The 17,183-nt window shown below is 47.4% G+C and overlaps 5 protein-coding genes across 5 annotated transcripts; 3 read left to right on the forward strand and 2 right to left on the reverse strand.

Annotated features, from left to right (window-relative positions):
- Nucleotides 1–419: 419 nt before the first annotated feature.
- Nucleotides 420–1,082, forward strand: FSST1_009100 (uncharacterized protein; the record flags this gene model as incomplete). Its single annotated transcript, XM_083226045.1, has 4 exons — nt 420–425; nt 484–494; nt 544–799; nt 945–1,082. The coding sequence occupies 4 exons, from the start codon at nt 420–422 to the stop codon at nt 1,080–1,082; spliced, it is 411 nt and encodes a 136-aa protein (XP_083085061.1).
- Nucleotides 1,083–1,583: 501 nt separating this feature from the next.
- Nucleotides 1,584–3,529, forward strand: FSST1_009101 (uncharacterized protein; the record flags this gene model as incomplete). Its single annotated transcript, XM_083226046.1, has 4 exons — nt 1,584–1,625; nt 1,675–1,707; nt 1,764–1,879; nt 1,936–3,529. The coding sequence occupies 4 exons, from the start codon at nt 1,584–1,586 to the stop codon at nt 3,527–3,529; spliced, it is 1,785 nt and encodes a 594-aa protein (XP_083085062.1).
- Nucleotides 3,530–4,013: 484 nt separating this feature from the next.
- On the reverse strand, nt 4,014–5,696 carry FSST1_009102 (pyruvate kinase-like protein; the record flags this gene model as incomplete). Its single annotated transcript, XM_083226047.1, has 1 exon — nt 4,014–5,696. The coding sequence occupies one exon, from the start codon at nt 5,694–5,696 to the stop codon at nt 4,014–4,016; it is 1,683 nt and encodes a 560-aa protein (XP_083085063.1).
- Nucleotides 5,697–5,882: 186 nt separating this feature from the next.
- On the reverse strand, nt 5,883–8,659 carry FSST1_009103 (heterokaryon incompatibility protein-domain-containing protein; the record flags this gene model as incomplete). Its single annotated transcript, XM_083226048.1, has 2 exons — nt 5,883–8,279; nt 8,330–8,659. The coding sequence occupies 2 exons, from the start codon at nt 8,657–8,659 to the stop codon at nt 5,883–5,885; spliced, it is 2,727 nt and encodes a 908-aa protein (XP_083085064.1).
- Nucleotides 8,660–13,142: 4,483 nt separating this feature from the next.
- FSST1_009104 (uncharacterized protein) lies at nt 13,143–16,630 on the forward strand (the record flags this gene model as incomplete). Its single annotated transcript, XM_083226049.1, has 2 exons — nt 13,143–13,357; nt 13,486–16,630. 2 exons carry the CDS (start codon nt 13,143–13,145, stop codon nt 16,628–16,630), a joined length of 3,360 nt encoding a protein of 1,119 aa, XP_083085065.1.
- Between the last annotated feature and the right edge of the window lie 553 nt (nt 16,631–17,183).

Consider the following 17,183-nt stretch of genomic DNA (forward strand, 5'->3'; position numbering starts at 1 on the left):
GGCAGCAGGATAAATCTGGAAAAAAAACGGAATCAAGGCAACCACCCAGGACTACACACTTGAAATAACTAGAGTGAATTACAGAAGCGATAATTCTGTTGCCTTCGGCTTATTTTCTTGTAATGCCATTCAGTAATGTAAAATTCCAAGACAGGGAATACCAAACGTTTGAGGTTGCCTTGAACGAGGTGGTGTCTTGCGTATCTGCCTGACTAGGCAGAATAATTACTTGAAAGTTGAAAGTAGATTACTGCTAATAATAGAACCAAAATGAGATTGCCTCCTCTGATCTGATATAAATAGGCCTTTAACTTGGCCATTATTGTTTTGTAGGACTTAGCTTTCAATTTGTCCTTAGACATTTAACTGACTTGTTAATACACTGCGTCGATCTCGATAACTCAAGATCCTTCACTGCAATGACGGTATGTTATACTAATAAATCTCTACGCTCGGTTACATTCCTAATCTTGTTACTACTAGTCTGCTTCAGGGTACATCTTGTCCGTCTTTAAAACCTGTGCAATGCTCACATTGGAATAGTGTCTCGATTGATCAAGACTGCATCACAGCAGCCAATGCTCTTCGCTTCTCCAAAGGTCCTGATAAAACCAAGTTCATTATTTTCAAGATCACCGATGATGAACAAAATGTCACAGTTGAAGAAATTAGTTCTGAAACAGAATACGAAGTATTTCGTCAGAAACTGCTTTCGAGTGTTGACAAGACTGGAAGACCCTCACCACTGTACGCAGTTTACGATGTAGACTACGATCTTGGGGAGGATGGAAAGAGGCAAGTCCAACTTCATGATGCGGTGATTTTTTCTAATGAGTGGATTCTTAGGACTAAAACAATTTTTATCTCTTGGGTACCTCAGAACTCACCTATCAAGGTATTATTGATCTGCCTCCTCAATCAAGCGTTAGACTAATAATGGTTAGCTTCGCATGCTTTACGCCAGTACCATGGAGTATTTGAAAAAGGCAGTCAATATCGGCGTTTTTATCCATGCTGATGATCAGGAAGACATTGAATGGGAGGAATTAGTCAAGACTGCAAGCGGTGGCAAGGCCAAGTAGAAGCAACCGGGGGGGCTGCCCGTCTGATTTCACAAGCCTTTACAAGGGTCGTCAACTGTAACCTCGGGACATCAATTTGGATAACTAATTGTTAGTGCATTGACCAAGAAATGGAAGAACTTTTAATTACCTACTTGAAACAAGATCTAGTCTAGATGTCCATGGATCTGGGACAATCAAGCTTTTCCCACTCCGATCATCTTGATCTTCTGGTTGCACTAACTTATACAGGGTTAACCCCCGAGACGATGCTAGTGATGCACGGCGCGATACAACGATGACGTTGATCCCCCCAAATCTGAGGTCTTTCACTCACACTCGCCACGCCAAATGTCAAACAAGTGTGGCTGGAAAACCTGGAAATCTCTCCATCTTGTCCTACAACCTACAACGTCATCCTTTGTACAAGTTGTTACAAACTTTATTTGTTTGTTTATATTATTGCTCAAGTCCATCCTCTCGAGAAGCTTGGACAGCCACCTACAAAGCACATCAGTAAAGATGCCTCGTACATTATTACTCTGTTTTATCCACGGATTCAAGGTAAACCAACATACAAGATAGTGGGAACAAAGCTAATGAATCTCCTTAGGGTACTGACAATACCTTTCAAGAATTCCCATATGTAAGCACCCATCTTCCACGGCATAGACGCACGTTGCAGAAACTAACCCTCTGCAGGACCTCAAAAAGGCAGTCGGTAAAGAACTACCAGACTGTAAAGTCGAATCTGTTGTCTATCCCAAATATGAGACATCTGGAGAACTCGCTCAGGCCTCAGAGGGATTTCTGGGATGGTAGGCCGTCTCGCCACAAACATTGACAACTTCGGGCTCGCTAACAAATATCACAGGCTCAAGGAACGAGTGATGGACATTCGAAAGGAGAAGTCTGAGAAACCATGGCCTCCTCACGACAGAGACGTCGGCGTCGTCCTCGTTGCACACAGCATGGGAGGCTTTGTAGCAGCAGACTCTCTCTTCTTAGCTATAAACGAAAGAGCCAACAACGGAGACGAAAATGATCCCCTGTTCCCCCTGATCCAAGGCATTCTCACATTCGACACTCCCTACAACGGTCTTGCCCGCTCTATGTTCGTCTACGGTGCATTTTCAAACTATCAAAAGGTCAACAGTGTCTTCAACGTCATGACAGCTATATCAGCCGCCGCACCTGCCAGCCTTGCTCGACTAAGTGCTCGAAGAGCCGCTACCACCGCTGTCACCACCACTTCACGAGGACCCCAGTGGAAGACATGGCAGCTGGTAGCCGTCAAGACAGGGACAGTCGGCGCCATCGCAGCCGGTGGCGTAGCAGCTTATATGAATCGAGAGCTCATCATGCAAGGAATGAAGAGCGTCAAGAATATCAACAAAGAGTCTGTCGCTGAAGGATATCGCCAAAGCATGGATGCTCTCGGTCAAGGTCTGGCTTACATCAACCGCGGCAATGTCGGAAAGTCTTTTGCTTGGCTTTCAGATCACGTCACCTTCGTTGGTGCACTTCTTAGACAAAAGGAGCTCAACCGTCGACTTGAACGCATTGGGTCTCTCAAAGGTATTGGCATGCACGACTTCTACTGTTCTCTTGGTGAGAATGGTTACTGGAGTGGTGGCTACTTCGTCCCTGAGCGAACGTTCTGCGCTATTCCGGAAGAGAGCCACTCCGCGTATCCTATCTTTGAGAGATGTGTCATGCCCAAAGCCGAAGATGAGGTTGAAGCGCATATGAACATGTTCAGACCCGAGAAGCATCGCGGATACGAAGAGATGACGGATAAATCAGCCGAGCTTGTCAAGAAGTGGTTCTTGAGCGAAGAGACCGTTGTCGATGATCCCAAATTTCGAGAAACGCCGCCTGAAGAAACAGAAGAGACTGAAAAGGCCAAAGAGATTCTTGAGAAGGATCCAGGTGCAGAAGAGAACGAAAAGACGGAAGGTGTTGACAAAGATAAAGACGATGAGTTCCCAGACGAGTCACCCCTCGACATCGCCAACGCTGCATCGCTTGTGCCACTCCCCGACGATAAAGGAGACGATATCATCGGTGATGGGAATATCGAAGGCGCTGATACTGTCGAGAAACGAAACTACCTCAACTATCTCTTTGGTGTGGCTCAATCGGCAGGTACAGATGCCAAAGGTTGGCTGCCAAACAAGATCCCTCAGATGCCAAACCTGCCCAGCATGCCAAACATGCCAAATATGCCCAAGGTCCCCAGCTCTGTATCCTCGCTGGGCAATGTGTCTATGCCTAGTATGAGGATATGGGGCAAGAAGGATGGCGATGCACAAGAAGAGGTTGAGAAGCAGGACAAGGACACCCCTGAAAAGAAGAAGGATTCTGCAGAACAAAATGAATCGGAGGGTGAGCCTAAGGAAACAACAGATGATAAACAAGAGGCTGCCCAAAAGGTGGAGGCGGAAAGTGAAAAGAAGTTAGGTTAGGTGGAACATCAGAGTTGCCTGTCCTTCGTGCTGTTTACCTACCCTTATTGCTTACACCTAATAGTCCCGCTCTATACCTTTAAGCACCAACTCCCTCACTTCAGTCAAAGAATGAGATTGATTCTACAGCAGATTATAGATAAGCCCAATGAATTTGCGCTCTGTCCTCTCTCGACCACTATCCTATAGTCGTTGTTTCTGTTTGATCTAAGCCTGAGTTATATGAGCCAGCACGAGAAGTAGACCTAGCAACGTCCGGCTCAAATAAAGTTCAAGCCCAGGACAGAATCTTAGAGAACGGTGAATACATTTAGTCTTGACAATATGTAGTTTAGTAGCTACGCCTGAGGTGACCTTGAACACCAATCCATAAACAGACGACAGGCTGTCGCCGGTATTCTCCTTCAAGAACGACTGTTCATCATGTTTCTCTACACTGCCCGTTCTATATCTCAGCCATAACGAGTTTAGCGAGGGCTCATTCCTAACAGTCAATCATAATCCTCCCCTTCCCACGACTGACGCAAGTCAACATCGATTCCTTCTTCTGCTCATCGTTTAAAGCCACACCCTTGTGCTCCACCTCTCCCTTGCAAACATCCACCATACACGTCCCACAGTTCCCAACCAAGCACGAAGACTCGATCTCGAATCCAGCGTCAGAGAGTACCTGGAGAAGGGACTTCTCACGAGACACTTGAATAGTATGGCCTGTAGACTTGATTTCCATTTCGAATGGCTCTCCTGTTCCCGTTGTAGCATCGCCAAAATCTTCGAAATGTGCATTACCTTTGGGATAGCTAAGAGCCGTGGTGATGGTACGACAAGCATTCATCAAAGATGTTGGACCACAGCAGTAAACAGCTGTAGTAGTTTTGTTTTCATCTTCAGGTTTGGGTATGATCTGACCAAGATTGAGTCGTTGGTCCTCGTCTTTGGCATAGATAGTCGTCTTGTCGAGTGGTAGGCGTTCAACATAAGCTGCATCTTTCTGGCTTCGCACAGCATAATGTACCTGTACATCTGCCTTGACACTTGATAGCTTCTCAATCTCAGTGAGGAATGCTGTCACCCCAATGCCACCAATGATGAAAATGTGTTTAACGGCCTTTGAGGCCACAGAGGCGTTGCGTCCAGAGGCGATCTTGATAACGTCGCCAACGTTCAAACTGTCATGCAAATAGACGGACCCGCCTCGCGAGTTATCGTCTCGAGAAACACCCAGCTCGAAGCGGTTCGTATTGCCAGACACAACAGAGTACGCACGAGAAAGGTTACCATCTGTCCCAAATCGAAGCCTTACAAAAGGAAATTGCCCAAAATCTGAGTCCTCGGCATTTCCATCGTCACTATCGGCTTCAAAGACAAAGGACTTGACTCTCGTGGTAAGATCCGATTTTGAGACCAGCCTATAAGGTCGCCAGACCACAGGGGTCTTATCTCCTTCGAGACGGCCACTCATATCTTCAGCACCGTGTTCAAGACGTTTGCGAAAGATGCTCAGCATCTCTTCAGATAGGGTAGGTAGACTAGCCAGCTCTCGAAATGCCTCATAGTTATCCTTTTCGTGGTAGAGGTAGTTTTGGACACGAGCAAGAGGCCAGGTTGGATGAATTCGTTCGACAAGCTCCATCTCGTCGCCCTGTTCAATGAAGCCAGTCTTGATGACACGGTAATACCAACCCATGCGACCAGTTGACTGCGCCATGGCTGAAGCTTTCTTGTGTTGAAAACGATGGTTCAGCTTGTAGCACGGCTGGCGAGGAGACGTCACCTGGATTGTTACAGAATCCTTTCCTATGCGATAAATATCGCCGATACAGACATTGTTTTCCGACATGTGCATCGTCGAGAGATTCTCTCCAAAACCACCAATCTTGAAGAGATCTTGGCGACCGGGGAGTTCGGCGTTCCACACATCATAGTGCGCAGCGCAGTATTGATGCAGCGCTTTTTCAGGACCGCCATGATGGATGTAGTCATGCTCGTCGCCGACAAGTCCTAGAGGAGTGACTTCCCATTTGCCTTGACGCTCTCGCTTGTTGATGGCGCTGCGGATGTTTACTCCACCCATGGGGCGGACTTTGCCTGTTCGCAAGCTGAGAAGGGTATCTGTGAGAGGGAGAGGGGCAGGACCTACAGCGGAGCTTTCAAACTTGGCGGACATCTTGACAACTGTTATTATCGGCTTTTGATCTGGGACGTGGTTGTTAACGTTGAATGTGAAGTGAGTGAAATGAGGAGTTTTTTGTTGAGCTCGACTAGGCATCCTACACTTAACCCAATCTAGCAAGTCCAAAAGTTCCTGGCAGTGGATGACTAACCTGGTTGTCCACTCTTGCTAGTATCTGGATCACTCGATGACAATTCTCTCGTCTTCTCTTCCAATCCCAAACATGCCCAGTACCTCTTGTCGTCCCTCCATCACCTGCTTCGCCTCTTCAAAACATTGAGCAGATTCAATGACAAAGGACAGCAATCTTGTGCAACGCATCCATCTATCTTCGAGTAACCTCACAAGCTCCTGCTTGTTCTTATAAGCACCCAACCATGACTCGGGTAACTCAAAGATGTCATCAACCGTTTGTGGAAACATGTTCGCCTCTTGTTTGAGAACGGCAGAGATCAGTCCATTGAAGCGTTTGAAAAGAAGCCCCCAAGCTGCTTTCCAGCTACTTATCTCAGCCTCAACTTTACCCTGCTTTTCTTTTCGTCTATTTAGCTGCTTGTTAGAACGGTCAGTAGTTGAAAAAGTGTCCAGAACGCCGTTACAATAGTTCAACTCGTCTTGCGCTGTTTTCAAGTCCAGATGGACCAAATTTTTGAACCTTTGCGCATCCCAAAAGCTCTGAAGCTCCAAGAGTTCTGTGAAAAGGTCGTCCACCAGTGATGACTCGTGCTTGCTAGCCCAATCTGGGTCTTGCTCGAGCTGAAGTCTCCATGTGGTGATTTCATCTTCTGAAACAGAAGGCGACTCGATCTCAACAACAACTGCGTATCTGACATAAAGATTCATGGCCTTCTCACGCTCTTTCACCAAGAATGAATCGGCTGAGTTGAATGTGGCTAATCCTTCTTCCCTTGGCAGCATTAGGTATCTCCACTGGTAAAGGAACGTAATGATATCCAGGGTCCAAGGATATGTCGCTTCTAGGATACACACCCTATCGAAGTCGGTGTGTTTACTGTATGTATGTTGTTTCCCTATCCAGTATATAACAGCGGCCACGCATGGGTAGACTAGCCGGTATGTAATGACGTCCTTGTCTCGAATGTATTTATCGCATACAAACAAAGTTTTGCAACCTATTATTCTCACCAAGGCCAGATAATCACTAGATCCGAGGACACGCTGTGGATAGCTTCGTATCGTTGACATCGGACCACTAACAGCAAGAGTTACCTCGCCCTGTCGAACCACTCTGTAGTGAATTTCTCGGTGGGCATCATCAACTGTGTTGTTTTTTGATAGTTTGATGAAATCTGCACGTTTCAACTCTGCAACCTCATATCCTGATGTTATAAGGCAACCTGTTTTTGCATCAACGGCCTTGTAGATGCTTTTTATGCTTGAGTCTGTTTCGATTTCACAGGTTGAAATAGGGACATTTTTTCGAATAGATTTTGCTGAACGATTCCAGAGAGGCTGTGATGAGGGCCAGGTAGGTAGAGATAGAGCCGGAATCCTCGCTGCGGCTTCGTCTATGCCAGTTTGGATATCGCCTAACCTTTGTGATATATCAGCTGCGACGTATGGTCTTTGTTGTAAGTCCCACATGGGAACCCAGCTAGGGATACCATAAGTGTTGCGTTGCTTCATATTGGACAATGATTCTGAGAGCTCCAGTATCTCATGTCGTCCTTTCTTCTGGATGAGATATGCGGCAGTTCCGATGTATACCTCGCGAACAGTGAGATTGTAGTCGGCTGCCAAATTCGATGCATCTTGAACATCTATTAGTCCTAGTAAACCAAAGATTTTATCTCTCAAGTCGCTCATCTGGCACAATGCGGTTGCGGCAAGAACTTGAACAAGCCCACCCTTCACGTATGGCCCTATTCTGCCGATGTGATTCATCCACCAGGGGATTTCCACGCCATGCGCCTGAGCTTTAACGACAATATCCCATGTAATTGGTGTCGACTGGCCACCGCAATGCAAAATGACAGACCGAGCGAGTAAGACTTCCTGGACAACCCATAATCGAGAAAAATAAGGTCGTTGGAAGAAAGGGCCTAGTGTCACCCGTGCACAATCTCTCAACTCCCCGCCGGGTGGCATTGTTGATTCAACAATACTTTGAAGAAGAGAAACAGCATTGGTTCCTCTCCAAGAGTTACCATGTTCATCTTCTCCAACGTATGCATGAACGACGTTTGCTCTAGAAAAGACATCGTCCATCATAGCAACTTGGTAAGATCTTTCCTCAAGATCAGACTGATTTATGCAAACTGAGTCGACCCAGACAAAGATCGATTCAAGCTCTTGGCGCAGATGACGGAGAGCCTGGTGACAGCTTGATGTAATCGGCAGAGCCCTGTTGCCGCGCCCGATGAATATCCTCTGGCACAAAGAAGCATCGCTGTTGGCGTCAGCCCAAGTGTATGAGAGGGCTTCATAAGAAGACGGCTTGTCTACATCAACTACCAACAATCGACCTTCAAGTGCCTTTTCTCGAGGCGCGGGCAGAAGTTCCAAGATCCTAATATGCGAAGGCTGGGTCAATTCGGGATATACCACTTGTTGAATCTGGTTTGGCTGGTAAGACCTTGGTGTAATTGGCAGGCTTGGAAACTCACTTCTCGTCCATAAGCGTCGCTCACTGTGGCCGCTTGGTGAGTGATGCCTGAACACACCATATCCTGGCCGACTTGAGCTTGTTGTAAAGCTCTTCCAACATGCTCGTCAGGTGCGTCTGTCAGATAATCGACACATGATGGCCACGATAAGGGTCGAATAGCCTCATATTGATGTGTTTCTTCATGGTTTGCAGGGGAAGTGGTTGTCTCAACAGGTTCCTCGATAGAAAACTCGAGAGGACCGACCGTCCCGCAAGCCTGGCAAGTCCAGAGTTTGTCGTCGAATGGAATTGGATCTATCCGGCGGCAATCAGGGTCATGCCAATCCATCGCAAACATACGAGAAATGAAGGTGAGGCGTCAAGGCAGGCTAAAGAAAGTGGGGGGGGGGGCCAACATTTTATAAAGGTGCAGTACTACTACTACTACCTTAGTAGTCAGCCAAGTTTGTCCAAGGCTAATGCGGCTGTGCATTGCGAGGCAGACTTCGACCTCATAACAGATAGTTACGTTTCAACCAAATCCTGCTTCCTTTCTATCCCATACTCACTTTCCTCGGACCCAGTGGTATTTCCTTTTTACAACACTGTTATCCACGGCTACGTTATTAAATGAGCCAAGCAAGTTCAGCATCACCACGGCGCCGAGGGAATTACTTCATCTGCCTTCAGTGAAACATGGAGTGAATCGCATATATCTCAAAGGTATCTTGCTACAGAACTGCTTGCTGATATATCTGATATATCCGGCCACTCGTTGTCATTAAGTTATTGATACCCAGTCGAGATAGTCTCAGAACAATTCGACGAGGTCAAGCATAACGTTGAAAGATATTGAGAGAATCCCATTAAGTAGAGGCGAGTTCCTCGATAGCTTCCCAATAACCATTCCAACAGATTTCAGTCTCCCAATAATTTCCTCATATATCCACACACGTTCAGTACGACCAGTTGCTTCCCACATTCATACTAAAAGAAACGCTGCATTCTGGCTGCTCACAGTAGAAATTATCCGTTCACGCACTATTACCCCATGCTTGAATTCGATACGCCAGTTCGCCATCACTGCCCAGCTGAAAATTCCATCATTTCGCAATGATTTGGGCAGATCCCTTGCTTTCATGTCTTCTCCGCTCTCTCTCCTCTGTAGTGGCGCAGGTGGAACAGACAACACTCTCAGTGTATGAAGTTGTAGCTACTCCATAGCACCGACCGACGAAATAGTTGTCATCTCGGCTGTCAAAGGGCTGACGAGATCTTAGACCGCAGCTTTCAATGGGGCCTTGGTTGGCGTTGACGTGGCCGCAACGGCTACATTCTTCTCGCGTCTCTGTTTGCGTGCACATGGTGAATTTGTTTCGTGGGTTATATGTGTCAAGTTATGCGTCGATGCGTAGATGTTTGGAAGAGGTTTGCTAAGCGAAAGGCGTAGATCATGGACAAGGTTCTTGATAAAGCAGACTTGGAGGGTCATGTACCCGGGATATATAACCTGTCAGCTGGTTCGCAACTTGATTGATTCTGCCTAGACGAGGCAGACGAAATTTCCCAGATCAGGCGGTGTGATTTGTTTATTGAAAGGCATGGTTACACAGATACTTCTGATCAATGATACTCCTGGCCACGTATGATTATCGAGTAGTATCAGAAAGATATCGGTCGTGACTTGTTTCCCTACGGTCCATCAGGATCTTCCTCTTGGCTTATCGACAGGGTTTGAACAGTTATACCCAAGTGCGTATCGGTTCGTTGTTGCAAACATATTCGACCGATCCTTGAGCTTTCGAAACCATATAGAAGTTTTGATATTGCTGCCAGATTGCACTTTCCGCTCAAGTTTCACAAAGGCGTCCTCAAGTATACGAGTACGAAGAACAATACCCGTGCTTCTCCCAAGGTATTTCCAAAAGCGTTATTGCGCAGTTGAAGCACGCCACTTCACAATCAACAAACACTTTCCGGGTCGTGCCCATGAGCGATCATCCTCTTAGCCCAGTCTCCTTATTGACGCGATATTATCCATTTTAGGGTTCCATATGGTGTGGGTATCTATGGGAATTCCTCAATATGATTGTTGGACGATTTCTATCTTGGCAAATTGCACAGACTCCCATGAATTTCTGAACTTCATGCTAAACAATAGTGCACCGATGATCTGGGCTTCAGATGTCGTCTTGGATATGAACAGGTATGCCTGAATATAACTCGTGAATCTCTGGTGATAGCCGTCAATGAAAGCCAAACTGTGTTCATATCTATACGGTCGCATTAGCGGACCTTTGTGATCGGGAGGGGATCAGATCAGGAGGCACATCATTCACATCTTGATTTTATCTGTCCAATGAGTCAACAGTGTCATTGATCCTATCACTTGAAGTGAATTACTTCCCTTCCACATATAATCAAACACAAATTTCGGTCTGCCTACCGAACCATCATCTGCCGGTCCGAAATCCAAGCACTTAGAATCATATTCCCAAACCATGTCTCCATGTCTTGTTAAGCGTTCGAGGAGACAATAGCATAAGATTCGACGCGTCCCTCTCACCCCTCTAGACCCAAAACTAGCTCGGTTGGAGTCATCGGTTTGACTTTCGCACTTGAGTTGAAAGAAACGCGGTGGCAGGAGCTTACAGACTAAGTTTACCATGGCAGGCAAAGGTTACAAGATTTGCCAGGTTTGCCAGGTTTGCCAATGCTGCTTCAAATAGTTCTCATAGCTGAGGAAGGAGAGTGAAGGACTAGTTGAGTTTGCAGCGCGAACTAATCGCCTAATTTATATAAATGTCAAGTTAATGAGATGTTGGAAAACGTGAAAGAGCATCAACTTCTGTAATGAATAGTCTAATGCTGGCGGCTTCTGTCGCTTTGCGCCGCGTCACAAGGTTAGGTGGTTTTAATCACACCCACAAGTCACAAGACATACTTTTCGGCTGAGTCGGACAAGAAAAATAAGTATGTGCCGCAGGATTTAACAGGCTGACCAGTAAATGTGTTGTCAAAAAAGAGTCAGCCAGATGTGAATCTTGGCCAGGTTAAGTTTTGTCGCAAACCACCTACGGAGCATTCGGGTCACTGAATGTGGAAACATAGGTACATAAAACAAACGGAAGCGAAAAGATCAAGAAAAAGTAAAAAAGCCTAGATAGGCAAATACCTAGAAGAAGGAGCACATTAAAAGCCAATTAATTTTGAGTTGTTGGGAGTAAGAAAAAAACAACGTGGCAGGATATGGATATTGGAGAATACGGTGAGGGCAGAGCAAGACTTGCATAAAACTCTCGTTAATGGACTGAGGTCTGGCCAAAACAAGCAAATATGTCCAAAAGGTAATTGACGAACTATCTCGGCTGCTTGGATTTGGACACGCCGTCCGATACTGTAGATCTGCCCAAGGAATGGGGATGTGCAAATAATGGGGTTAAATCCGAATAATATGACGTTCGTTTCAAGCCCGACGTGGCTGAAAATATTACATTTTGACAGCGCAAACCATGGAGCGGTGGATTCACCCTGAACCTTGGTATAGGCACCCGAAATAGGTACCCAAAAGGAAGGGTCCGGATGCACGGTTGCATGCGTCTGTAGGGATTAAAACAGCCATTCACAATGTTGAAAGAAGGAATATTCAGCCACCAAACAAATTTCTATTTAACAGAGGCGCCAGTCAATAGGCCGACAACTTGACAGCCACATCCGAGAAGCTCTGCGTGATGGGAATTATGTCGTACTTGTGCTGCGTTGTCAAGAATGGCGATGACGATGATGCTGATCTTGTCGTGATGGTGTGCGGATGGCGACAATTGCGTCACAGTAAATAACCTGACAACGATTACCTACCTCCATTCCCAGACCATAAAATGGTACCCAGTCTCTATAGTTACATTGAAGTAGTGAAATGTCAGAGATTAATTAAAACTAAACATCGAGATAACTTATGAATTAACATCCAAGACATATAAAAGCCCAGACTCGAGAACAGGGACGTTGGTCTAAGTTTAGCTCTGATATTTTACGGGTACCTTGGCCTCAGGGTATCAGAAAAATTGACCACTAGAAGCATAAGAGACGAAATTAGTAGGTCAGTTTATGCTTCTCAGACTATACTTCTCAGACTACTTATTTTTTTACCCTAAGGCTTAGGACACCATTTTTTCTGCTACCCACTAGCTTGGAACTCTTTAGCCATCCGCTGAGCCCGATAGAAACAAACCCCTGAAAAAGAGGTACAGCACTGACCCTCCATAAGTGAACGGATACTCTAACAGTCAAAGCCCAGTATCATGCAAACCTGGTTCTTCATCTAGCGTATGATTTATTTATGCGACAGATCCAGATCCAAATGTGAGGTGAAGGTGGTGAAGCATCGGCTATTGACGTTACAGATTGCGATGGACGATGGATTAATTTCCCCCTGTCTGCACTTGGGCTGGGCTGAAATTTTTAGTGCCTTCCTCCGAGCTTGCTCACCAAGTGGGTATCTCAGATGTACCTGCCCCCCGTAACTCCCGCCCGGCTCGTCTACCTCTAGTCTGGGTGAACCCTTCCCTTCTAAAACTTGGCCCATTCCCTTCCCCGTTTGTTTTACCACCGCTGCCAACTCAGCGCAACTTCCCTGGCTCTGTGGCCTCCAAACTCCAACCTCTCGATTCCACGATAATTCACTTGCCATCCGCTTCTCTCCTTGCTTCAACTTCACTCCTTTTCTCTCTTTTGTTTTCTTTCCCCCTCTTCTCCTCTCCTTCCGTTGTTTATACTTTGCCAGTTCTCTTTTCTCCCAAAGTGACGGTGTCTTCAGCCGAAACGCGAGCGCAATGAACGCCCTACAGCAAAAGTGTCGGCCGAAACATCAGGTCCTCGTCCTAAAATGTTATCCTCGAACCGCGAAAGGAGCTGTCGATGTCAAGCCAAATAGTAGCGAGCTCAGTTATCTCTTATACTACGCTACAAGTCGTCGGTCCAAGATTCAAAAGATTGGTGCCTTCCTCGAAAAGAAGACTGCCAGTGATGTCTGGCGTTTGCGTATTGGGTACGTCGCATCAGCGTCAACGTGTCAGATTCGTCAGACTCGACGTTTCTGCCTCAAATGATCACCACAGCTCGACATTGCTACGATCAACTCGAGTTTCTTGTTTGCTAACCTCTCCCCTTCCGTAGGAATGTTCAGGTCACCCTCCAGATCCTATCAGCCTTGATGGAGAAATTGCACAAGGATTCCGTCCTGATTGCTCCATTCGTCCTCAAGATCCTCGATACCGTCCTCAGATCCGACGACATTACCATGATCGAGTCCTCGCTCCCCACATTCGGAGCCTTCTGCGATTATCATGACGCAGCTTTTCTATTAGCTGATCAAACCTATCTCCGCCAATATGAAGAGATTGTCCGGTTATATGCTCAGCTTGCTTCGACGACACCCACTCCGGGCAGAGAGTCGCTTACAACGCCCGTCAAGGTTCGTTGGAGGAACGCAGGCCTCGAAGCTATCCGCAGTGTCTCTACAGCCAATGCCCTCTCCTCTATAACAGGTAGCCAAATGCATGTTATTATGCCCCGAATCCTCGAGAACCTCTGGTCCGACACCCCCGACTTCCTCGAAACCCTACACCAACGACTCGAAGAGGAGGAAAAGGTCGATACCGAAAAGCAGTTACGGCGTAGGACAAGCATTGCCACAGTCGGGACGGATGGGGCAAACGACCCTAATCCTGTTGCCTTATCCGGAACTGCTGGTGATGTCGACAAGCTCGCTGAAGAGGAAGTGGGAGTATTGGCTATGCAATGTTTGAAGAGCATATTCATTGTACCTACACGCGCTCAGATTCATGGTGCCACCGTTTCTCTACTAAAGTTCATTCAAGAAAAGGTCGCGCGGGGCGATTCGGTGGTACAGCTACATGACGATCGAGAACGAGACAATGGCTGGGCTATCAGCATATATGGCATTATTGCACGTTGGGCTCCCGTGCAAGATAGATACACCATTCTTGTGGCAGCCTTGGAAACGTTACTCCGGATTCCAGCACAGGATACGACACTTGATGAACAGCTCGCATTGGTAACAATCATGAGCTCTCTCCTGCGATCTGACGTCAACCTCATTGGCTTGAGTATGATGGACGTGCTCCTGGGTCTGATCAAGCAGATGAGGAAGCTCTTTAGACTACGAAGCCCTGCCAGCCGGAGCGACGATGGCAACGCCGCTGCTGCTGAATCCGATACGGTTGTGCGTCAAAAGACCAAGCATCTTGTGGGCAGACTCGAATTGTGCATTGGCGACTTGGCTACCCATGTTTATTACGCTGACCAGATTGCCGATATGGTTTCCGCGATTATCCTTCGTCTCAAGCCAAGTCGATCTTCTAGCATCAACTCTTCTCCGGGGGGCGAAAAGAACGGCAACAACGAAGCTGGACCAGGTGCCTCCGCAATAGAACTGAATGAAAGCCAGCAGCTTGACCACTACTTCTCCCTTAGTACCGGTAGGGCATCTGGCCTCCGCGCTATAAAGGAGATTCTTCTTGTTGCAAACCCACAGAAAAAGCTTACTGGCAACCTAGCCATGTCTCGCAACCCTGTACCAATACACGTCTGGGAAGGGACCCACTGGCTTCTTCGTGATCCAGATGGTCACGTCCGCAAAGCGTATATGGAGTCTATCGTTACATGGCTCGATCGCGAAACATCTTCTGCGAGTGAGATTGCTGTTGAAGAAAAGCTTCCTCGTTCTCGCTCATCCATCAAGATGAATAAGGAAGGCAGCTCCGGTATCAATCGACGAGCCGTCTCAAATGCTTCTCACCGTGATCGAGGATCGAAACCTCGACAATCGCAGTTCCTGGCTCTACTACATCTAGTCATCTATGATAATGCTCTTCAATATGTCGACTACGAAAACGATCTCGTTATGCTCCATATTCTTCTCACCAGGCTCGTCTTGCAGCTGGGCGTGAATGCCGCTCGATATGGCCTGCCCATGATATATCGGCTACAAGAGGATGTCCAAGAGATTGAGACGCCCCTTCATAAAGTCCGAATTGCAGCGCTTTGCCATGGCTATTTCTGGGCGCTCAGCGAGAAATTTGACTTTAAAGAATCCGACATTGGCAAGGCCATCGAAAGTGAGGTAGCCCGTCGCAAGAGAAAGGCATTTTGGGTTCAGGGCATCGACATGCCCCCTCCCTCTCTGGATCAAGTTGGTACCCCTGGTGAGGCACGCCCGCAGCCAGATTGGGACTCTGCTTCATTGGAAAGGGAGGAATTACTTCCATTTGACGATCGGGAGGCTCTTGTGGAGTCCCTTGCGGCACACTATCATGAGAGCCTTCGAGCCCCTCCTGGGAGCCCTGGATCTCCTGGTCGAAATCTTTCGGGTCCAATCCTTGGCTCAACTCTTACTTCCACGGATCCGGCGGAATTTGAGGCGGAGTTGCCAATTGTGTTCCGTGAGCATATGCTGGGAGACTGGTCCAGAGATGCAGCGGCTGCCATGCTTGCCGCTGCTGGAAAGTCGGAGTCATTGACGGGATCCAAGACGGAAACTACAGGCACACGAGGTCATCTCACTGTAAAGACCAATGGCATGAACGGCAACGGGCTCGCTAATGGTCACGGGCCAACATCACTGTATGGCAGTCAGTATAATTTGATGAGACCTCACTCATCACATGGCCATCGCGAGAGGGAACGCGAAGGAACTATCCCGAGGAACCGCAAGGGCAGCGTACGCAGTGCCCATTCACCAGCTGCCCTGTCCACGGGCAACCGAGGCACGGTCGCCTCGGTTGATCAGCTGAAGCTCGTGCTTTCGGGCAATCCCCCGCCAAAAACAGCAGCTCTGACAGGAGACGACGACAGTGGAGACAGTATGGTCAGCTATGATTACAGTCTTTCGGATATGAGCTTTAATCCGGCTACGCAGAATGACCAGCCGGGTAGCCCAACCAGCGTCAAGCGGCCTGGCACTGCTTCCAAGCGGGGGCCGTTAAGCGCGCATCCTCCTCTTGGAGGAGCACCAAACTTGCATGATGAACGCGATGAGGATGAGTCAGTACCCCCTGTGCCACCACTGCCGGATATGAACTTGTTGGGAGGCAAGAGAAGTCCCATTCAGGCAGTTGAGAATTCGTTCCAGGATAAAGGGAGACGGCGTAGTCTCAATAGCCGCAATGGGGACGGAATGCGGCCCAAATCGGTTCGCTCGCAAGATACCAAGACAATGGATCTTCAAGACCTTCTTCGAGGAATCGATAGCCGGCCGAGCGAGGGAAGTTTGGGTAACGTGACGAGACCTCCATACTAGGGAATATGGGCATAATACGGATAGGAGTTCAAGGAATGCTGGTATGAAGGGTAATAGCGATGGTTGATTTCCAAGGGTCCAGCGATGCTGGTGTAATTTGTGAGAGCTTTGAGAATAAAAATGCAAAACGGAGATCTTCACGTTCGAGTATATTTGTGGTGGCGCTGCCCTACTTGTGGGAATATTAGTGAATATAGACTGATGGAGCAGATCAATGACCCTTGTTGGAGATGAATTTGTCCGTTGGGTCTGTGACAAGGATACAGCCGGTTTCATAGTTGCAGATCGGCAGCTGCCGTGTTTAGTTTGTGATTTCTCGCATTATCATGAGGGTATAGAGTAGTTCGTACGAACATAAGTTATTCAGACTGGCGATGTTTGTCAGGCGTCGTAAAAGAGTTCTAGACATAGCTTGAGTTGAGCAACACAACGCATATTAGTTAGCCCTTTAACTGTTCCAAGGGCTCATGAGGATCATCGGGACTCTCTACCTGTCATTGTAACCATGTATTCCTCCCCTGTCTCGGCCTTGGCAGAGTGCACCATTTGTTCG

Source organism: Fusarium sambucinum, chromosome II (genome assembly GCF_050947815.1).
Source record: "Fusarium sambucinum isolate potato_lamoka chromosome II, whole genome shotgun sequence".
In the NCBI taxonomy this organism is placed as follows: domain Eukaryota; kingdom Fungi; phylum Ascomycota; class Sordariomycetes; order Hypocreales; family Nectriaceae; genus Fusarium; species Fusarium sambucinum.